The 24852-nt window shown below is 34.5% G+C and overlaps 1 protein-coding gene across 1 annotated transcript; it reads left to right on the forward strand.

Moving 5' to 3' along the window:
- Positions 1 to 5113: 5113 nt before the first annotated feature.
- Positions 5114 to 24310, forward strand: LOC113056850 (golgin subfamily A member 7B-like). Its single transcript, XM_026223753.1, has 5 exons — positions 5114 to 5274; positions 14700 to 14825; positions 15599 to 15751; positions 19749 to 19850; positions 23503 to 24310. Exons 1-5 carry the CDS (start codon positions 5263 to 5265, stop codon positions 23581 to 23583), a joined length of 474 nt encoding a protein of 157 aa, XP_026079538.1. The 5' UTR covers positions 5114 to 5262; the 3' UTR covers positions 23584 to 24310.
- Positions 24311 to 24852: the final 542 nt, after the last annotated feature.

The raw sequence follows: 24852 nt of genomic DNA on the forward strand, positions 1-24852 counted from the left end.
GTGTGTGCTCTTGTTTTTGTGACATACATGTATCAGGACTCAACTCTGTATGATTACATGGGTATGACACACGTATTACAAGGAGAGGGTGACTTATGAGGACATAACCCATGTCCCCATTTTTCAAAATGTTTATAAATCATACAGAATTAGTTTTTTTTTTTTTTTTTTTTGAGAAAGTAAAAATGCACAAAGTTTCCAGTGTGGGTTAGGTTTAGGTGCAGGGTTGTTGTATGGCCATAGAATATAGTGTGTAAAATCCACAAGGCCAGCTCTTCTCCTTATGGTAAGAGGTCATGTTTGTGATCACTGCTGCTTCAATGACAGGTAGGCCATTAAATAAATATATCTTTCTACTGGTCCATTTATCTGGAGTGTTTTATTGCCAAATGTCTTTTCTTCATCTTACACTGATACTTTAGCAACAGTATATTCTGCCAAACTTGACTTTGACTGATCAAATCCCATTCATCAAATAAGGACTTTAATCACATTCTTGTTGATTATGTGCTCCTTTTGAGAGTGAATGTTGTTTTACTTTGCTCCCATGCAGTGTTGTCATTGGATTTTAGGATAAACATGTAATCATCATATTTCCCTAAAACACATTGAAAACCAGAGTATTAAGATATTATTAGTGTATTGTATCGTCCAATACTTTCGTGAAGCAATGCCACGTGCCTTGCCATGATATGTTGCATCCAATTCTCTATGACTGGGTGAAAAAGTGACAAAGTTCACTTGACCTCTGTGCTCTAAAACTATGATAAATGTATATTTGGTTTTCTAATAATTCCAAGTTAATAATATTTTATTTTAGCATTTTCAGAAATCTCATTTCCTGCGTTCCTGGAATGGAAGATGATTTTGATCACATTCCAGCCGTCTCCTCCTGTTGTTAAGTCAACATTTAGGCGAAGGATATTTTTGGTGGCAAAGAGCCTGACCAGTCTTGCAGAACACACACACACACACACAGAGAGAGAGAGAGAGAGAGAGAGAAAGAGCAACACATAAATAACAATTGCACAGACTTGCAAAAAATCCTTAAATAAATTGAAATCAGAAAATGTGCCCTCACATTGAAGCATATGTGTCCTAAGAAATCTTACAAGGCGTATGTTTTCAAGCGCCAATTTTGAGGTTTTCCTGAGCCTTCTAAGGGAAGGCAGTATGTGCTGGACAGCATAGTTTAAATAGCCACACACTTTTGTGCTGTCTACAATGTTGTGTTTTTCCAGTTTGGAAAATGCCAAAACTGATATTATTACCAAAAAACAGATGCACAAAGTTCACTTCGTATGAAAACAAAACCCATTTACAGTATTAACTGGCACCACCCTCTGGTTTATCAGTGGGTTTCATTTAATTAAAATAATTTCATATATAGTTTTTGAAATAAAAAAATGAATAAAACACTCCTACACTTATTTAAACCATGTAGTTTACTAGAAATAAAAAAAAAAATGAATAAAAATTGTAAATAGAATAAACTTTAATTATATTTTCATATGTAATCAGTTTGATTTGCATTATACATATTTAATTTTATAATCTGATTTATACTGAATCTCAGGAAGAAGTCAAAGACATTTGGTGAGCATTTCTTTTCAAAGGAATAATTGTGTCTTTGTCATGATAATGTCTTCCGACTTAAAGACAGTAACACTAGCTGGACATGTCAACACCAGTCTAATGTTACAAAAGAAATGCCAGATTTCATAAACAATATGCCAAGAGAATGGAAACAACCTTAGGAATGCACTTTACACACCAAAATCAATAGTTCCATGGTCTGTGAAGTGTTGCAATGTGTTTTTCTCACACATTTCTCCATCTGAATGTGCATAAGGATCCTACTGAGAGTTTAGTGTGATCCAAAGATCATTCCAGGTGGTCAGATAAAAAAAAAAAAAAGAAGAAGAAGAGGAATCTGTTTTTATTCTGTTTCCTTAGCAACACTGACGTTATCATTGTCCTTAGACACATCTTCCTAGCAAGTGTATAGAGTGAGGTCCAAAAGTCTTGAGTTCACTATGAAAATCTGGATTTAAACCTGGAAATAAACAGATGGTTTTAAAATTTTCAAATGTTATTCTGTTTAATGAATAAGAAAGATTTGATTTCTGTGGTATCTGATTGAATCTAAAAATTTATGAACTCCTTTGTGTAGACTGCCAGAATTTTTTTTTTCCTTCAAAAATCAGCACGCATCAAAATTCATAATCCATTGCATTTTTTCACATTAAAACAATATTCCCAAGAAAGCATGTTGATTAGAGGATAGAAAGAAAAAGAAAGATCTGGAATATTTCTATAAACATTCACTCAAGCTTAAGCAATGAACATATCAAAGTCAGCCTCTAATGTTTTTGATCTTGTGATTAAAAACACTTTATTTAATATTTTATCCATTGCGTTAAGACATATGATGAGGGCGTAAAACTGTACTGCATAGTAGGAATGGTTTTGCCTCTATAGAAATCTCTTGTGAAAGGTGCCTGTGTGCATCTATTTAGGGAGATCTATTTTTAGCTCACTTTCTGCAATGTTAGTAACAAGGCATGGTGAGATTATGCACTTTATTTTTAACATCTCTATAAAAAGACACAATAAACCAAGACGTTTCAATGTTTTATTTATATCACAGATCAAACCCTCTTTTTTCTTTCCAGTTCCCTCCTATGAGACAGACGTTTCTGTGCCAAGGGATGGTGGCATCTGCACAAGACATTTTTGGCCTAGATGAAAAACAAAGGAGGCGATTCCCATTCGTTTCATTCCCACAATCATGAGTGACTATCAAGTAAATGCTCTTAGTTCAGCATGCTTTCCTGATCTGTTTTCATTCAGGAGAGATTTCTCCTATTTATAAAACCAAAAGTGCCCATTATGAAAAACAGGAGTCATTTATAATCTCATTTGATAGCCTATAAGAGAAAAAAAATATTTTGGAAATTAAATAAAGCAGCTTTGCTTCCCACGCTTTGCATGTTTGTTCAAATTTGACCTCATATTATCTGACATTCCCCGAGGCGTTATGCTGTCTAATCAAATATGCTGTGATTAGTGTATAGGCCTATGCTTCCTCTGTTTTTTCTTGGATGTATCATCTCTGAATCTCTGAACGTGTGTGCGATTGCGTGCGCGCCTTGAGCAAGAAGCTTTTTTGATTATGTCAGCCCACGTGGGCCTGTAATGCAAATTGTTTTACTATTTGGATGCCAGGCAAAGTTCTTTTGCTGTGATTATGTAGCATGCAGTTACAGTCTTTAGTCAGAGACAGGAGCAGATGGTATTGTCCCGTGTCCAATATAATTCATATTAGCTATCTCTGAGTCCCAGCTATCGAAAATTACAAATGTTCCTGTTTGGAGAGAGAACGAGTGTGTTTTGTTCAAGAACATCTTATTTTCATGTCAAGTCAAGGCCATTAGTTAAGGTATGCTTTCCAATAGTCTTACACGGTGCATTACATCATTTCAATCATTTTATTTAGAGCTAACTTTAACACGAAGTTGCTATATGCCCCTTTGTTGATTTTATTAGGCATGCTCATGGTTAAAACATGGCTACTCTCCGGTCCTTGTATGGGTCAAAGCCTATGAGCGTCCAAACATCAGCAATGCAATCGATAAATTTTTAAAAGTCTTTGCCTTTCCTGTGAATTATGCAGTCTGTTTCATGCATGTATGACTCAGGCTGAGCCACCGCAATGATCGCCAGAGAAAGATATTTTTGTAACAAACAGAAGCCGGCAAATGACAGCACAACATAAACCTGTCAGAATTTAATTTCAGATGGAATATTAAGTGTTTATTTTCCTAAGATAAAATGTACTTTGATTTTTTTTCAAACTTGGATTAACATCAGTCCATCCAATATAATATGCACACCACCGCCTGCATCTAAATATGTACAGTCCTCCATCCACATGTGCTGTAACATTGTGAATACACACGTCACCTTTATCATATACTGCACCACCCTTTAGAGCCTTATTTAATAAAGATCTTAGTGTTTGAGAGCTTAACAGAAAGAATGAATGAATGAATCTGTTCAGCCTTGGGGGATTCTGCATTTTCTTCCAGAAGGTACAGTTGAAGCTGAAACTCACCATGGAAAACATGAATATTGAATCTTGAGTGTCAAGCAAAGTCACATTTTTAAATATGTTATCATAGATTTTGGTTATGTTCTTGCAATATTCTGTAGATGTTATGAACAAAATTTGTTCAGTGGACTGAACATTTTCAAAAAAAAAATAAAAAAAAAAAAAAATAAAAAAAAAAAAATATATATATATATATATATATATATATATATATATATATATATATATAATAACTTTAACTTTTTTACATTTGACTTAGATGTAATATTTATTTTACTATGTGTTTATGTTTCAGAATTCTCAATAAATACATTTAAAAATAATGTTCCCAAAATGTTTGTAAAATGATTAAATGGAAATTTCCCTTAATGTTTTCTCTAACATTTACATAACCAATATTTTTTTAAACATACAAATTTGACATTTTTAACATTGAAAGAAGATTAATATGAAATGTTTTAATTCAGAAATAACTTAAAAGTTTGAAAGGAAAGTTGAAACCTGTCTGAAGTAAAGTTTTAATAAGTAAAGTCCATTTACCATTTAAAGGGAATGCTTTCAAAACATTCTTTGAATATATATATATAGATTTTTGTTAGCTGGATACTGTAAATGTATAAATCTCATCTATACTGTAAAAAATGTAAACCTTCAGGAGCTCTTTCTACCTAATTTTCCTCATAAATAGGATTTTTTTTTTCACTTGAATAGAACTAGTTAAATTACATTCAACACCTGGGTTACACAACTTATTTTTATTTATTATTATTATTATTATTATTATTATTATTATTATTATTATTATTATTATTATTATTACTACAGTGTAGTCACTATAAAGGTCTCCACATCTAAAGAAAAGGGAGAGCCTTTTTTTATTGTAGAAGTTTCTTTTAACCCCAGTGTTTCTGTGGTAATATACTCCTCTGGTGGTCCTGCTCCCTCTCTTTCTCAAGAGTATCTACGAAGATCCAACGCATTTACAGACATGAAGTGAAGCACAGCTGTACTTTCTGTACCAGTCACTCCTCCTCCATCAGTAGGACGCTGCTCCACCCTCTCCAGCGCGTTCATCTCTCCGTCCGTTACTGTCCCACGAGTGGAGAGGATTTCAGCACCGGGACAGATCCACCACCGTCTCAGGCAACATGGCGACTGAGGTAAGAAACATTAACGCTTTCATCTGAGCTTCGTGCGAGATGTAGAGACAGCGGAGAGCGTGGCCGTTTCATTCGCGTGGTTTGAATGAAGTTGTTTTTGACACCTGCTGTGGGGTGGAATCACGATGTTTCTGTAAACGATTTAGATGAGACGCGTTCAAAGAAGTCAGTTAAGAAATGGAGACGATGATTCCTTAAAAGACTGATTTCGTCGATGTGATACGGAGTTTTCCAATGAAGCCAGCCAAAAGTGAAAAAATCTATATTTTGTTTTCAAAAAAGAGGATCGACAGAAGAAAGTGTGAATGATACAGACAGACTGATGTGTAATTCAGCACCCTGGACAGAGACACAAATATACAGACTCAATAAGGAACCAACAGATGCTGAAGTAGAAGAATCTATTACGCGGCTCTTTGGAATACTTGATTCTGATTGGTCAGCTGCGCCATTCATATATTTTCTATTACTGACCGTGGTAACAGTATAACTAACAGTTGATGGGGGAAACCTGTGCTTCCTGTGCTCCTGTTTCTCCAAGTAATCTATTAAAAATATATATGTTTTTCAGTTGATTTATTTATTTTATTATTTATCTATTTCAGTTTATAATTTGTAAACAGCTGTGTAAAAATGGGACATCAAAATAAACTCTGATATGTTAATTTTGCAGTAATGACTTGCTGTTAAGTCTATTACGCCTTGCATATAAACCATAATACAACAACCAGTGTCTTCTTACACTATTAGCAATTGAGCAATTTTAATGGTCATAGTCTTTAGATTATCTGGAGTGAGATTTGTTTCACTGATATATTTTGTGTTGGTGATTGGAGATATTCTGACAAATCCTTCATTATCAATACTATTTTAAGATCCCTCTCTGACTTCTATTGTTGATACCTGCATAATACCCTGACAACCATGTGCAATACTCTAGCATCTTCATAAATGTAAAGTTTTTTTTGCTTTCTTGCATCCTTGTTGACATCATATGTATCATTATTCATAATTAAACCAAGAATGCAAGCATGGATGGGCATATTTAATATGCATAAGCATCCACATCTCTTTTCTCTAAAGGCAAATCTTCCAAATACCATTTATTTTCTCTATTTAGGAATAATGTCTGTATAGTTGCCCTTTATCCTTAATGCATCATCAACTCCTATCTAAACAGCATAATAAATGGTTTATATTTAGGCATCTGTATAGATTGCATGCACTTTCTGTTTACTCAGCCATCTTGTTTACAGATTTATTCAAAAGGTAGCAAGACAAATCCCTCCGGTGAGAATACACAATGAGATTCCACGGTTTGTAATGTATTCAGGGAAACAATTGTATCCCTCAGCAACCTAGATTTTACTTTTACTAGGATATTGAAACTGATTGTTGACTCTCACCTAGCCAGCATTTGCCGGGCAAAAAAAAAAAAAATGTTTTTGCTGTCAAAAGAAGAGTTGTCATGCACTTGCTCTGGGCATCTTGTGGTCTTTTTGTCCTACATCTGGTTAGTTTTTATTAAAAAATATTGTAATGAGTCATGGGAATGTTCCAGGAACGCTCCGAGAGTCTTTCTTTCGCTTCACTTGTCAATTTAGCATTTGGTACCATAAACTCTGAGGCTTCTTTAGATGGCTCTCTAGCTTTTTCTTTGACATGCACCTCAAATTAACTGCAGTTAATCCTTAAAATAACTACTGCTGGAAATAAATCAGGTTGTTTTATGTTCCGGGGCTACTGTGACAACTGATGTGTGATGTGTTTCTGATTTTATGCAGAGCTGCTGCCTTAGACAGTCCTTGGAGGTTTGCTTGCTATTTATCAGTCTAGATGAGAGTCCAAAGTCAACAGTGTTTTACCCATGTGAAGGGGCACATAGCATGGCTATTATAGACCTCCACATTGATTTGTTGTGTTTTAAGGGCCTGGTAGCTACACTTAAGTTATGTGCAAACTGTATTTTCTACATCCATACCCTAACCCTACACCTAAACATACCACTCACACAAAACCTTCTGCTTTCTACTGGTTTGTTGTTGTTGTGTTTTTTTTTATGTTTTTTTTTTTTTTTTGCTTTTTGCTTTTTGAATGTAGACTAACCATAAACCTACCTGAAGGAATATATCTCACATCTATGTGATTCACGGATTAAAAATGTAAAATTGACAGTATAACAGCTGAGCCCAAGTAGCCCCTCAATGACTAAATTCCAAAACATCAGTTTAGAACTAGTAACGAAGGAATGTTGAGTTGCTTCATTGAAAGCTTATTGTATTACTGTATTAAAAGCTTGCTGTATTATTGTAGAGTATATGAGAGAGAGATGAACTGGGCGAGTGTGATTACCTGCATCTGATACAGCATTCATTCATTCATTCATTCTCGTATTCACAATAAATGTTAGTTTGGATATCTGCTGAGGAAAGCACTATCTTTTTTGTAACGTTAATATACTTTCATCTGTCAATGGTGATTTTGTTGCTTAGAGGATTAGTTCAGTGCATCAAGCTGTTATTGAAACTGAAAATAACTTCTGTTTATAGCGTTTTATAACTTTTCACTATAAAAGTCTTTACTTTTTCTGACTGACGTTTCTCAATACTAAACACTATTATTAAAAACTATTATTTATATTAAATTATTTATTGAATAATAAATGATAAAAATTTACAACATAAACAAAAACAACTATCAAAAAAGTTGCTAGGTAATTCAGTCAAAAGTACAAAAGCAGCACTCTGATATGAGATTTTGCCAAAACTACCATCTCTGGAACAAATGATAGATTAATAAAATCAAAGTGAACCATTAGATTTACCCATAACAAATTATATCATATGTGTAACCATTACAGAGACATTTGAGCCAGTAAATTCTAGAGTATATGTCTTATCAGCCAATCAGCAGCAAACATTGCTTAAAATGGTTTTAAGTCAGTTATTTCTATCTTTTACTGTAGTTTGTCAGTAGTATGTATCAGTTTACATTTTCAAACATAATTTTTGCCATTAATTGTAATAATCCAGTGTGATTTCTGTTTGCACAAAGAGTCTGACAACAGCCAGAGCTCTACACAGAGATCTGATCTCATCATCATCATCATCCAGTCTGTCAGAGATTACATGAAGAAACAGAACAAACTGAGACAGACTCAATCCAGAAGAACAATGTGCCAGTGCACCTAGGACAAACGCTTTTTTTAACACATAGTTTGGTCAAGTCAATAGAAGTGAATTAATATTCTATTTATGGCATTATTTTTGACACCATCCTCACTTGACAGCATTTTTAATCCAGTGCCTAAAACTTTGCACAGTACTGTATGTAGCTTTGCAGGTTTATTGAAGCGTTTTGGAGACATTGCCACAGTTCTTCTGCATTTGGTCTGTCTCAGTTTGTTCTGTTTCTTCATGTTATTCCAGACATTATTACAAAATGTTGGCAAAAATAATGTTTGGAAATGTAAACTGATATTCCCTACTGACACACTACAGCAAAAGATAGAAATAACTGACTTAAAACCATTTTTTGTTGGTGAAAATACTAGTGGCCTTACTTTTTGCACTTTTGTAATATCAGAATTTTTGTGCATTTTATTTCATTCTCAGAAAAAAAAGAAGAAAAAAAACTGATATATGGAAATTATCATTTAATAATGGCAAAGGACGATTTAATTAAGATTCAGCAAATGTCTTGTACTGTTTTATCCCTTACAGTTAAGTAAATCAGAACACAGTCATCTTCTTTTGCATACTTGCACCCTGTGCTAAATCTAATCAATTGTATACAACACAAATGGTTTTTGATTTGTGTTACTTGTTAAATGTGATCTCCAGAATATCTTGAGTTCATTAGAAGCGACTAAAAATGACAAAACAAGATTGTAAAACATTTTAATAATGCAGTCATTCTGCTCGTACTGAACTGAAACACATTTACAAATATAAGACAGGCTGAATGTTTCGTGGAAAGATATTTGCATCTAGAAAGAAGGGAGTGAGAGAGGGTGGACAAGCGAAGCAATGAACTAGCAAGACAGAGAGCAGTTCTACTGTGTAACAGCCCTCTTAAAGTGTCACAGTTAAAGCAACCTGTAATTTGTTTCATGTGACCCCAAGGCCATGTGCACTCAGCATCTTTGCTAGCGGTTAGAGAACGAAAAGCTGCCCTTTCAAGAGCTGCTTCCTCTTCTAAAGCCATAGCATCCATGCACTGTTTACTCTCAATGAATCTTACATATCTGCTGAACTGTTCTGAAGTTCTCCTTCTGTTCAGTCTCTAATTGGTGGCAGATGTTAAGCACATGTGAGGTCAGTTACAAGTTAACAATCTAAATGTAACCAGCACATGCAATGATGGCTTTTCATAATGGTGCTTAGAATAGAATCAAGAATACTTGACATAAATTGAGTCCATTCCAGATTATGGATTGGTTTCGGATACAGATACTTAATTTGAAAGGTTTTTCTTCTGTACTTGTGCTAAAAGTTTATACTGCTTATTTTAATATTTGCTATCTTATGCAATGAGATTCAGATATTTTTAAATGTGACTAAGCGTCCAAATACTTTTCTGTACTTAATGCTAAATACAAATTCAAAGCAATTCCTATGAGTTTATTTTTGCCTGAGCTGCACTGAACTGTTCAGCTGATTTTCTGTGAAAATCTATTTGGTATGACAATCATTAACTTATAAACAAGCTTCAAAAGGCAGCCGCATTCTATTTAAAAGCAAGTGAGTATCTTGGGGGACTGGAAGTCGATTTATAATCTCCTGGTATTTAATTAACATGGATAACAAAATGTGCTTAAGATCAGCAGTGTTAGATTATAAAGGCATCTGGGCACACGATGGTATCAAATGCTTGTTGATCTGTTTGTGGGTAAAGTAAAAAATACAATAAATAACCTTAAACAACTAACTGAGTAAAAAAGTTAAGTAGAACTAATTAATTTAAAGTAAAAACTAAAAATAGAATTTATTTTCAGTAGAATTTTTACCAGCATTAATTTAGTGAATATATTCATATATTTAGCAAAACATAGTATTTATGAAAAAAATTAAAAATTAAAAAAAAAATATATATATATATATATATTATCAACATTATTAATGTTATTAATTTTATTCAGCCATACAAAAAAATATTTACTTTTTTTTTCACAATGCTAAAATGTATAATGGTCCTGCATTATATTTAAACCAAGTTTCAAAAGCATTAGCAGTTTTATCGTATTTTATTTTTATTTTTATTTTTTTTGTAGCTAGTTGTGAGGAGTTCAGTGAGATTGGGCAGCTGGTCTGTGCATCAGTGAGTACTAACATGATATGATTGATATATATTATATTTCATTTGAATGGTTTTAGTCTCTTTTATGTGCTGCTTAAAACTGAGCTCATACGCTGGCTGACTTACTTTTTCTCTGTGTAATAAGTCCAAAATATTGCTAAACACCCGGCCCTCCAGGGCAGAAAAGAGGTTTTTTGCTCTCTCAGTCAATTGGACTCATTCACTTATAACATGTAGGTCTATAAACCACCATTAAACTGAAGCGAGTCTATCATTTGCTTCCTCTACAGTGTCTCTCAAGGGTTTGAGAGCGCATCAGCATTGCTCTTTTTCTTTGGGAAGAAACCCAAGAGCTGTAAATGTTCTGTTTCTGTCACATCTGTTTAAAATCATCTTCCCCATTCACAAGGGAAGGAAGAGGAAATGCCTGTGAAGTTTTGAATGTACACATATTTCTCCCTAATATGCCTCTGCAGATCTGCTCAGCTACTTCTGAAAAACAGCTTAATATTGGCAGCATCTAGAATCAACCTCTGACCTCTCAGATGTTCCTGCTGGACAGAACATTTCATTAAAATTCATAACCTTTTCCTCAACTGATGAATTTTAATTGGCCGTGACCACCTCGCTGCTGAGAGTTGGGATGGCCGATGATGCTAATGGTTCCACTTCAAGAATATCCCTGTACCCTCATTCACCTTTCAGACTTACTCACCAATTACAGCCATGCTGACTTTGACAGTTAAGGATTTATGGAAATGTGATGGTTTCTCTTTTTATAGTCATAGCCTAAGCCCACTAACCACCTACAATCATTTACTGACCGTCTGATGCAATGCAAATTGGACTCAGAAATGGCAAGAGCTTAAAGAAATTGTCACTTCCAATTGCATTGGCTGATAAAACTTTATTGATGTACACACAAAAAATGGTGTACAAACTGTTTTTTACTCTGAAATTGTTAGTAACTTTTACAGTTGATTAAAATACACACTGAATTAATAACTGAAAGACTGAAATTGTATTTTCTTGTGTAATGTACTTCAGTAATCTTTGTTTGATTTACAACTTATTTTTTACAGTGTATACAAAGTTATACAACTTTGAGAAGCATGACAATATACTGTAGATGGAAATAAAGTTGCATCAAAGTGTTATGTATGTACTAGATATCGACAATCAAAATATATTCCACTTTTGCTATATAATACTGTATGTTCCACTTACAGTTTAGTTTTTATCTGTGAAGTAATTAAATAAATTATAAAATAATAAATAATATAAAACAGTTTAAAGGGATAGTTCAGCATTTAATTAATCTATCAATACAAAAAAAAAAAAAAAACACCTCCAAAACTCTATGGCTAACTTTCTTCTTTGGATCACATTATATATTTTGAAAAAAAAAAAGAAAAAGTCTAAATATATAGAATATTAAGAAACTTAATTTTCTGTAAAGTTGCTTTGCAATGATTTGTACTGTAAAAAGCGCTAAGCAAATAAACTTGAATTGAAATGGAATTGAATATATATGGGTCTAACATTGTCTGAACAATGTTCTTTAAAGGAATAGTTGGATCACAGTAATAAAAGCATCACAGTAATCCTTGAGTAATCTACATGACTCCAGTCCTTCAATTAATGTCTTAGGAAGTGAAAAACTGTGTCCTTAATAAATCTATTATTAAGACATTTTAATTTTAAACAATTACTTCTGGACAAAATATGAGTCTATAATTCATAATATTGAATTACAACCATTCACTACATAGGATCCAAATGTAAGCAGATGGTTTCATGTTAAATTTCTTAAAATCTTTTCCCTTGAAGAAACATACTACCTTCTTGGATGGCCTGAAGGAGAGTCGGTTTTCAGCAAAATTTCATTTTTGGTTGAACTACTCCTTTAATTTTTCTTCTGTTTGTGCTCTGCAGAATAAAGAAAGTCATACAGGTTTGGAACAACATGCATAACTTGCAGATAACAGTTAAGATGACCTCCCATGTGTGAATAATTTATATCTTCTGGGAGAAATCCAACCGTGGACAGTCATGTGGCCAGATAAGCCACTTACTTGTGGTCATGTTAAGCAGCTGCTGTGGGATTTCAGACAGCAGAACAATATAATGAGCGTCCTCAACTTGAGTCTCTGAGCAATGCCTACGTGGAGGAGTGCAGGGACAATTAGGCTCATCTCATTTGGCATTAACTAAAAAGCTTTGTGTGTAGCGACAACAGTGAAGACTAATTTTCACTAACGTCCATCCTTATGAAGATTTGGTTGCTAATTCTTAATTTCTTTGTATTTGGTCCAGCGCTTGATGGTGTGAAGTCATAATGACAACATGTAGTTGAATTCTTCAAATCTTGCTCAGGAGTGGCTCTTTTTGTTGTGCCTCATTTAACTATCAACTTTTGTCCGAGATGTTTCTCCTAAAACACTACATTGCCTGACTTTGATTGCCGACTTTGAGCACAGTTTGAAAAAAAAAAATGTGTAGCTCTCTAAAGCGTTCTATGTCTTTTTAACACCATTGGCCCAGTGAAATTACTGTTATTTGAAACTAAAACCATAAACACTTTTGTTAACTGGAATTAAACACAAAAAAATGACTTATTTACTTTAAGCTAGATGTCAATGCAACTGTCATGGGTTGCTGGGGAAAGGAGTTTTTTAATAACTCCACTTAGGAAAATCAGGAGAACACAACCACTTAAACAACATTAGACAGGACAAAGAAACTGTGGAAAGACAGGGCTATAAATATTCAACCAAACAAGGGACTAACAAGTAAATTAACAAGACACAGGTGAACAAAATGACATAATCAGGAAACTAAGTCACTGGGGAACAGGCCAGCTGAAAACACAATGAAAACTAGAACACAAACCAATAACATAACATAACCTGTCTTGAGCGTGAGTAAATGGGGCAATTTTCCTTTTTGGGTGAACTATCCCTTTAATCTCATTACTTTAGGAGAAACAATGGCGGCATTAAAAATATTTTATTTGTGATTTTAATTTTTTCTTTCATCTACAGACCATAAAGTCAAATTTCACACCTTTAAAGAACCATTAAACCTTTAGCATTATTTCTGTATGTTTTAACACTGGCCTTGCAAAGCAACGTTACTATGTTAACAATAGAGAGAATTAACAATAGACTTATTTTTGGCATCAAAGCTTTCAACAATTACACTAATGAGACCGCAGCCGAGGCCAATTCATTTTTGCTGCAAATAATGCTGTGAGCCTTGTCTTATGTCTTGATCTATTAAAATATGGATTTGTTTACAAGGGGGAAACAAGGTCTCAAAAGAATGAAACGGATGCAGTGTGTCAAGTGATATTCTCAGACAGAAAACTGCAGTCTGTTCTTAATTCATGCAGTTATTATTTGAAAATGAAATTTATGAAACATACTTTTGCCGGCAGCCGCTGTAGACAGACCGAGTGCTGGAATATGTCTGTCTGATTGTCAATTCGAGAATCAGGAGAAATAGGACACAGCAAATGGTCATTAGAACTGGATTTCTGTCTTGGATCTATCAGGTTTCATTCTCTCTCTTGGCTGCCTGCATCTATTTCATGATGTTTCCAGAGCTGGTGAAGATGGTTTTACACATAAAGTCTTAAAACAACTCATTGAGTGTTTCTTTTCCTTCTTTTGATTGATGCTCTGTCTTCTTTCTGGCCTGGGTTTTATAAACATGCATACATATTCCTCCATATTTTAAAATATTATTGCTTCAAAGACCCCTTTCCATTTTTCGTTTTGATAGAGTCTTGATGTAGAGCCAGTCTCTATCATTGTATATCATAGCTTTTCTGTGTGTCTTGGAAGAGATAGAAAACATAAATCATTAAATTAATTGACACAATGTCCTAATTTCAGGACCCTCTCAATTTTAAGTGTCACATCACAAATTCTTATCCACAGGCACAATGATTTAACTGTGCAAGTAATAATTTACATGATTTTTTTTTTTCAAAGTGATATACACACAAAGTGCTAGTCATATGACTGGCCTAGTGACTGTGCCAATTTAAAAAAAGGTTCAGAAGTGTGCTCATGAGTGTCCCCATTTAAGATATTCCTAATGTATTTTGTGTCTTTTTGTAGTTTCACAACCTTCAGGAGCTGCGTCACAGTGCGTCTCTGGCCACCAAGGTCTTCATTCAGAGAGACTACAGTGACGGCACAATCTGCAAATTCCAGACCAAGTTCCCTGCAGAGCTGGACAGCAGGGTGAGTTTCATTTATTCAGTCGCGCATCCCACGATACATTGTTTTCTTCTTCAACTTTGGATTGCCTCAATCTTAAAGGAATAGTTTGCTAGCTATTTGCTCCCTTCAGGCCGTCCAATATGTGGATAAGTTTGTTTCTTCATTTGAAAAAACTTAACACCACATCACTTGCTCACAAAGAGATCTCCTCTAGTGAATGGGTGCCGTCAGAATGAGAGTCCAAACATCTGATAAAAACATCACAATAATCCACAAGTAATCCATATGACTCCAGTCCATCAATTAACATCCTTTGTAGTCAAAAACTGTTCTTGTGAGAAACAAATCCATCAATGCATTTTGACTTCAATCCATCACTTCTATCTAAAATACCGTAATCCTTATATAGTCCATAATCAATAATAACACTTCCTCCAATGAACATTTCCCCCTTTGCACTCCACACAGATCCAAATATACTGACATATATTTGTTTAGAAGAAATTTGGATGGTTTTGGCTAGTAAACAAGGCTTGGTCTGTGCAGATTTTGCTCCTGATTCAAACCAGACAACTTTCCATTGTGGTAAGCAGTATTACGGACAGAGAACCAAGCAATAGTTTGAAGTTTTATCATTTTAATGATGTATTTGTTTCTTGGAAAATGCAGCTTTTTGCTTCACAAGACGTTAATTGATGGCCTGGAGTTGTGCAAGTTATTTGTGCATTGTACTGATGGCACCCATTCACTGCAGAGGATCCACTGAATGAGTTTAACCGAACTGTTGTGCGCAGATCGAGAGGAGCCTGTTCGAAGAAACGGTGAAGACGCTGAACTGCTGTTATGCAGAGGCTGAAAAGATTGGGGGTCAGTCCTACCTGGAAGGCTGCCTGGCTTGTGCTACGGCCTATATCGTCTTCCTGTGCATGGAGACACGCTATGAAAAGGTATCAAGATAAAGTCTCCTGTTTCATTTGCAATGCGCTCAACATTCATCAAGAAGCCAGTTCTGAGATGTAAGATTGAGAACAGCTCCAACCCATGGATGCCTTTGAAGATCAAAGATGAGCATTCAGGCCTGATGACCCAAGGATTCACACAGAACCAAAACATTAGAAATTTGGAGCATTTTGATGTGCCGGCCCATTTGAATCTGACCACACACGTTCACAGCGGCAGATGGAAATCACTTTCTGTGAATAGCAGAAAAAAAAGTTGAGATGAAGTTTGATATGTGTAGATAAGCCCTACTTAGACAATAATTTTTCGTGTGGGGAGCACCTCTGACCAAATCATAACACGGCATTCAGTGCTGTGATATGCTTCCAAAGGCCAGCAAATAACTCCATACAGGTGTGCTTCACCTGCACTAAGATAGAGCGGACGTAAAGTTAAAAGTCTTTCTCTCGCACTATATTCATCTTCATGCTTTAACATGTTTGAAAAGTGACGTCGTTCATGTCTGAACTCCGAGGTCACATCAGGCTTTTCCAGAGAGTTATTGTAAACTCCAGACTGTAAAAATGCCCACCTTAAAAGCAAACTCTGATAAACTGCACCCACCCATGATGAGCACTTTTGTTTGCTGCTCCAGCTGACAGGAGGCCACACATGAGTGGACATGGATGAGTTCTCTCATGCCCTGGGCTAGCATGATAAGCATCTCCCTCATCAAAGACGAGTGATTACACACAAGTCAGTGCAGTGGAGACAAAGATTTAGAGCGTGCTGCAGTGTGTCACATGTCAGGGCTTGAGACTGTAAATCACAAAATGACCTTCGTTCTGTCGAGCAGCAGCAGTTCTCAACCTGTGGTACAGGTACATGAGTTGTACATTTTACAGACTACATATCACATTTTAAATGTAAAATTTGAATAAATCAATAAAAAATCTATATATTATGATTATAATAATAAAAAAATGAGCAGTCATTATTTCAAACATATGTACAGTAATCACAAGCCAGTTTTTAAGTTGCCTTGCCTCCAGTGATTTATTTGACATTCCTTTCTTTCCTAGGCATTTTAAAAAATTCAAAAGACATAATGATTTCATGCCATCTGCAATGCTTTATAGGAATAGACCAATAGACCATTGAGCTCTTTTGGCTTCTCCAAAAGCATAAATCATTGCTTAACAACTTCAGATCTCATTGTACGTCTCCTTTTGAATAGTTATGTCACTAAAAATCAGTTTCTTAATGGAGAAAATGAGATGAGATTTTTATTTTTCTGGAATCTGACTGTTGTGCTCTGTTGACAACTTTTACCTTACCTGTGCTACCGTACCATTTAATAATAATAAAAAAAAAATATATATATATATATATATATATATATATATATATATATGTACTTACTTGTGAAAATGTACTTACCACCACGTCAGGGTCTGAGCAGGCGTACGCACTTTTCCTTGTGGCAAAGTCGGAGTACTGCAGCTATTTGAACATCTAAGCTGCAATAATAATAAAAATGGTGTACGTGCAAGCACCAAATTCATCATAAACATCAAAGATGCAGTATAAGACATTAATTGTGCAGTGTGGTCAGATTTTTTATTAAGTTTTCGCTAGATTAAACTGACTTTTTTAGCCTAATGTTGACAGTTCTTTACTCGCTTTCTGTAAACAGTTTATTCCATGTTGTTTTGCTTTTTACAAGAGAATTTGTGAAGTCTTGATTTACTACTAATGCATAAAAAATGCTTAAACACATTTCCAACTGTTTTGTCTGTGTAGCCTAGGCTATAAGAATACAGTGTAATAATGGTTTTAATATATTCTATTCAATAACAGTTAACTGTTTTTATTTATAACATCTGCTACTTTGCTTCTGTGAAAATTAATAGAGCCACCATCCTTAAACTTTGTTTTTGTCATTAACATTGGTTATATTTGTAAAATACACTATATATTTTTGTGTCAGTACATTATTGGCACATTTAAGTGTAAATATTAAGAAATGGCAAATGACATGCAGGCCAAAATCGTGTGATAATTAATTTTATTATTCAAATTTTTCTTTCAATAATGTTTTTTTAAGGTTTTGCAAGAATTCCGTGATACTAAACTATTTATGTTGTCATAGTAAGTGATTTTAAAAGTAGGATGGCTCACTTTTCATAAGATGACTGAAAATTATACTTGAATTCGTAGTTTATTCTTACCTTTGGAAACCTAATTGTTTTATAATTACTACTACTACTATTATTTTGTTTTATAATTACTACTACTACTATTATTATTATTTCTGTTGTTTCTAAAAGTAGTAATTTTGATAATAGTCAGTAGGAAAAGTACAACCACACACGCATTGTTTGTCCACAGAATAATTACACATTATTAAATAAAAAGCATCCCCGCACAAACCTCTACCCCAATTTCAGATTCAGTAAAGGTTTTCTTTCTTTCTATGTGCTCATCATTCTCAAGCATAGAAATTCAGATATTCTTGTGTGCTCTTTTATATGATAATGATATTAATTAGGGGGCGTTTACAAATCCGAGATCTGACACCAGTCAGCTGCGCACAATTTCAAGATAATTTGCGATTTATAAATTTCACTTCTGGAAGAGAGGTGTATGCATTTGTTTTGTTTTTTTTGTTTTTACGCACTTTTGAGAAATGATCTTAGGGCAAATTTAGGATGGTTTATACACAAAATTTTATAAATGAGGCCCCAGCTCTGTTGCTGACAATAATCACTGTACTGAAAATCCTGTTTAAATCTGTAAATAAACAGGTGGTTTTCGGATTTACATTTTCATTACAATCATTTTGCAATTTATGATGTTAAAAAAAAAAGTAAGCATGGCAATAGCAATAGCAATGTGAGTGTCGTGAGTTAAAATCCAAAGGAATGCATGAGCCAATACAGCATTTGCCTTAAATGCAATGCAATTGACTTTGCATTAAAGAGTCTGCTGAATGAATCAATGTAAATGTAATTGCATTAAAGTCAGTAAAGCTAAACCTAAAGGCCAACACTAAGATATTTATGTAAATTTTTCAGTTCAACTTTCCAATCAATATATTATGCTTATATATAAGTTGTATTTCCACTGGTGGTCTCTGGCTTTTGGAGCTCACTGCATATTTACATGAAATTTTTATCATGATAAATGAATGTACGTTTTTGGATAAAAGTGTGCTTGTACACTTTGTTCTGGAAAAACATATTTCATTCTGGGTTGCGCCAAGTAGCATATTAACAGCATGTGTTGGATTTACTCCTGTGAGTCATTGCTCATCCTGAAGTTTGTTCATGGCCACTGAACCCAGAACAGATCAGTTTTTCTTCCCTTATTACTAACATCTAGTCCCTTTTCACGGCCGGTTCTGTAGAGTGGAAAGCAAAGGGAAGCGAAGTGATGCACAGTTTCACCCCACTGGGGTAGAGAAACACAGACAGCCTTTGCAATGCTCACTTGAAAAGTCAAACAAATAAACTTGAGTAATCTAAAAAAAATAAACGACTGTTATACAGCTTTGATGTTTTCACAAATGCCTTTGGCAATATACAATGTATTAATATGCGCAGTTATTTAACTTTATAATACTACAGACTTGTATTGTTTTTAGATAAGCTATATTATAGTTGCTGTTTTTATAATAATGAAAATATTACTTATTCATTCTAATGATAAAAAAAAAATGCTACTTTTAATGCTAAAATGTTGCAAAAATCCTATGGTAAGTTCCCTTACTCTAAATGGTTAAAAACTGTTATACTGTTTTATTTGACATCTTTTGTTGTCAAATTAGTACTATGATGGTATTTTGTGTTTGTTTGTATGACAGTGTCTATTTATTAGTATTCACCTCAGCTTATAGAAAACTTGTATAATGTGGCTTTTTTTTATTCCTATATGCATTAATAACATAATGCATAATAACCTTTCGCTTTCCTCCTCACTATGTCTCTTCTGTGACCCCCACAGATCCTGAAAAAGATCAGCATGTATATTCAGGAGCAGAATGAGAAGATCTATGCACCCAGAGGTTTGCTCCTCACAGACCCCATCGAGAGAGGCATGAGAGTGGTATCCTTAGCAAACACTCAAGATGTGTTTTTTTTAAGTGTTGCACCACCTTGAAAGAGCTATGTACAATCTATACATTTTGATTAATTATGTTATTTGCTTGCTAAAAAAAAAAAAAAACACTTTTAGCTTTCACTTTAGGGTAAAAAACTTTCCAATGGCCATTGTTTCCTCTCTCTTCTGATATTATAAAAAAAGGTATATAATTGGCTTGGCAAAGTATGATACAAGTCAGTAATGTTGTGATTGTGTGTCTGCTGTTCTTTCCAAAATAAGAAGTCACACTTTCATAAGAGTCACAATCTGCAAAGAATATCACTTCACCTTCAGCCGTTCAGCTGAGGTGACACTTCGATATGTAGATATAAAGCAGAATAGAAAATCAGCCTTATTTGTAGGCATTTCTTTCCATTTTCCAGCTCTGTGGTTGTAGCTAGGAAACTGTGTGAGACCAAAAAGCACCTGAGGCCAGACCTGGAAACACTTTGTCTGTGTGATTAAAGAATAACTGGAAAAGGAATGTTTGTCAAGACGATTAAAAGACTCTTGCAGGTTAAAGACACTTGAACTGTTTGACAGCTGGAGTTCAAAGTCATTAATATTCAAAGCCAGACTGAACATCCATCAAAGGGATTTTAGAGGAGAAAATAAAATATCAAAAAGGGAACGATCTAGTTTTGTTGCATCAATGCACCATTTGCTTCCAGTGCACATTTAACCCAAATTGTGTCATTAATCAAAGTAGTCCTGATTAAACATTATTAAAAATTCAAAGTTTGTAACCATAACTCAAATATCTACATTATTAGATTTTTTTTTAAGTGTTAATAATTAATAATAATTAAGTACAATCTCAGAATTAAAGGTACAAAAGATGTCACAGTGGTGGTACCTTTTCAAAAGGTTCACCTATGTGCATAAAGGGTCCGTATTGGTATCTTAAAGTAACGGTAGAAAACTGTACCTTTTAAAAGATGCAGAGAGTTTACAAAATTTAGGGAATACCCATGAGCCATGCTAAAAAATGATTTGCACCAAAGTTTGGGCCGGTAAGATTATTTTAATTTAATTTATTTATTTTCTTAATTAATAGTTCAGTTCAGCAAAGATGCATTCTGAAAAAAAAAGTGTCAGCATTCCATCAAAGATATGAACCCACACAACCATTTTTGACATTCTTATAAGAAATGTTTCTTGAGCATAAAATCAGCATATTGGAATGAATCCTGAAGGATCATGTGACACTGTACTGTGTTATTATATTATATTATATTATATTATATTATATTATATTATATTATATTATATTATATTATATTATATTATATTATATTATATTATATAACTTATATATTAAGAATAAAACTAAATTATTAGACTAAATTTTACAAGAAAATATTGTTTAAGATTTCCTGCCAAAAACAAATTGAGTCAAGTGCTTTTTTTACTAGTAAGGTTCTAAAAAAAAATCTAAAAATTCATCTTTGCCATCAATTACATTTTAAATCATATACAAATAGAAAGCAATTATTCTGAATTGTAATGATATTTTGAATTATTTTTTTTACTGAATTTTGATCAAATAAATGCAGCTTTGAGTTTTCCAACAAATTATAACCAAATCAGGTCCACATATAACAGTTTGTTAGGCAGTGTGTAAGCATTTTGGTTATGTTTCTCATGTTAAAAATCCAACAGGCATCTGCAGAAGTTTAAAATGTTGCCGTTTGTTGGGTCAGCGTGAACAACACTAATTGTTTCTAAGCAACTCTTCTAATGAGATGTTGCTGCATTGCTTCTGTCAAGTCTTTTGATGCCTGGCTGAATGCTTGTCACTTCGCAGAAATCAGGCTCCATGCACTGCATGCACCCCAATTGTCTGCTAGTTGCCTTGGCAACCTCTTTCCTTTTTGATTATTATTTTGGTTTCCTTTTTTTCACAATATATATTAAATTGTCATACGTAATGAAATTTCAGCATCTTTCAAGTAACTATTGTGCATTCCTTTTCCCTCAAAGTCTATTATATGTCCACAGTCTTCAGGTATGGCAGTAAATGCACTCCCAAAAGATCCTCCAGGAACATATTATTCTTTGGATCCCATAATTTTGGGTGATTCCCTTTGGGAAATCTATCCAGTGAACCATCAAGCTAGCTTGGCAATCCCGTTCCTCCCTCTTCCCGCTGACTGCAGGCCCGGCTGGCTTTGGCAACCCGTTGTCAGCTCACAGTCCTGCGCAATCCAACCAGCTGTCACCTTAGGAGCAATGGGCAACAATAGCTGCCATTCAGTTCCTACCACACTGACCACCAGTAACTCATCACAGAACTTTGGTTTAGCTCATAGGAAAGACATTTTCAACTTAAATTAAATCAATCAGTTGATGGGTTAAATTCCTTTATTGCTATGCTACCACGTTTGCAAAATATTGCATATTCTCATCATCTGATTAGGTCGAAGTTTTTTTGTTAGGAGGGAATGCCTTTAACAGCTGTCCAACTCTCTTCTAGAACCTTTTTAGGGTCCAACTTTGGGTTTTGTGGCTTTTAGAGCATGTCTATGAATGTTAAGGCCATCTAAATGTTATGTATACTTTACAAAACAAATATTTATTGAACTTACACCACTATTAAATAGTTTGCCATCAGTATGATTTTTTATGTCTTTGACAGAAGCCACTTGTGCTCAACAAGGCTCAATTTATTTTATCAAAAATACAGTAGAAACTGTAATATTTTGAAATATTGCTACAATTTAAAATACCTCTTTTCTGTTTGAATATGTTTTAAAATGTAATTTATTAATGTGATCCATGGCTGAATTTTCAGCATCATTACTTTAGTCTTCAGTGTCACATGATCCTTCAGAAATTATTCTAAAATGCTGATTTGGTGCTCAACATATTATTATTATTATTATTATTATTATTTATATTTTATTATTATTATTATTATTATTATTAATGTTGAAAACTGTTGCTGCTTAATATTTTTGTGGATACCATTATTATTTTTTTTTTCTTCTTCTGATGAATAGAGAGGTCGAAAGAACATAGTTTATTTGAAATGTAAATAATTTGTCTTTATTTTCACATTTTTACAATTATCAATTTAATGCAAACTTGCTAAATAAAAGTATTTATTTATCTATTTAGAAAAAATAAAAAAATAAAAATCGTACTAACCTCAAACTTTATTTTAATCTCTTTGGGATAAAAGACCAACGATATTAATTAATACTAATATTGTATGTATTTGTTTATAAAATCAAAATGATTCTAAATTATATATAATCAATTTTGATTCATATAATTAAAATACCATTACAATTTTATGAAGCACACAGTATGGGTGCAAGCAAGACTACTTAATTTATTGGTTTGATTGCATGAACTAATAAAATGTGTAACTTGAATGCAATATGTTGCTTTGAATTAAATCATCTTCCAAATGCATAAATGCAAATATGATGCCGCCTGAAACTGGTTTATAAACTCTTTGATATATGCACCCAAATTTCCTGATTAAAAAGGCATGACATGACATTCCAAGAAACAGTGCTCATTAAATAACTGTATGGGGTCCTTACATTTTTCATTAACTGTTATATTTCAACATCTCAGCATTTAACCCTTGACTATGTATTTCCAGATTGAAATCTCCATCTTTGAAGACAGTGGCTCCACCAGCTCCAGCTCCACTGGTTCTCCGTCCAGTGGCACGGCTCAATGACTGGAGGAGCAGCACCAGGGGTATGGGTACAGGGGGGCCAGTTCGCTCCCCAAAATCCGCATGTTGAAACATGAGAGCACCAGATTTTAAAGAAAGAGAGTGAGAGAGAGAGGAAGTACAGATACTGCTCACTCACTCACTTCTTCCAAACAACAAGTGCAAAGCCAGGAGCTTTGATTCACAAACACACCTCCCTTTCTCCATCTCTTTTGATTTTGAGCCTCCTCTGCATTTCCATTAGTGACAGACACATTTTGATCAGACGCCCTCAATACTGAAATAAAGAGGCCTAGCAGACAGGTACAATGGATAGAGTGCTTCCAACAGATTTCTAACGGTGTGTTAGCTCTGGAAAATCCAGATTAAGATGGTTTTGAAACATATTACTTTAATATTTTTTGTTAAAGGTGCAGTATGCAATATTGACAGCCATTAGCTACTGCAAATGGGTTGACATGGGTTCAAAATCAAAATACTGGAGGGAGTTGTTTTTCCTGTCCCTCCTTCTTAGACTTTACGCTCACAAGGTTTGCCAGATTGAGCGCACACAATATGAACGATCGCAACTAACAACGAAAAGTGATGAGCCTGACACTGTAAAGCCCCTGTCACACTGCACACTGGACCTGGAAAATTGCCGAAACATTGCCGGGTCGCCTTCTTTGAAAGTGAAAGTGAAGTGACATTCAGCCAAGTATGGTGACCCATACTCAGAATTTGTGCTCTGCATTTAACCCATCCGAAATGCACACACACAGAGCAGTGAACACACACACACACACTGTGAGCACACACCCGGAGCAGTGGGCAGCCATTTATGCTGCGGCGCCCGGGGAGCAGTTGGGGGTTCGATGCCTTGCTCAAGGACACCTAAGTCATGGTATTGAAGGTGGAGAGAGAACTGTACATGCACTCCCCCCACCCACAATTCCGTCCGGCCCGAGACTAGAACCCACAACCCTTCATGTCCCAGGATTGATTCCGGGATTGATCCCGGGTTGAGGACCTAGTAACATTGCCGGGATCAGTCCCGGAACGAGCACTGTGTGAACAAAAGCCAGAACTAATGCCGTAAATGGTGTGTCATAGTGATGACATACATTATCGTGCAACTTTTTTACCGGGTGTTTGGAAGGCAGATCAAGGTTTGCAACAAAGAAAAAATATGTGCAAACTTAAATGAAGAAGAGATCAGGTATTTCCTCACTATCCTGGCTGAAGCTGAGATCGTACGCCAGCTTAAGTGAAAATTAACGTGCCTATCGCTTT

The sequence above is a fragment of the Carassius auratus genome, chromosome 38 (assembly GCF_003368295.1).
Source record: "Carassius auratus strain Wakin chromosome 38, ASM336829v1, whole genome shotgun sequence".
In the NCBI taxonomy this organism is placed as follows: Eukaryota; Metazoa; Chordata; class Actinopteri; order Cypriniformes; family Cyprinidae; genus Carassius; species Carassius auratus.

What these genes read in the sequence shown, in the direction of transcription:
- LOC113056850 (XM_026223753.1), top strand. An exon ending in CTGCAGAGCTGGACAGCAGG is followed by an intron (nt 14,826 to 15,598) that starts GTGAGTTTCATT and finishes TGTTGTGCGCAG; the next exon opens with ATCGAGAGGAGCCTGTTCGA. An exon ending in TGGAGACACGCTATGAAAAG is followed by an intron (nt 15,752 to 19,748) that starts GTATCAAGATAA and finishes TGACCCCCACAG; the next exon opens with ATCCTGAAAAAGATCAGCAT.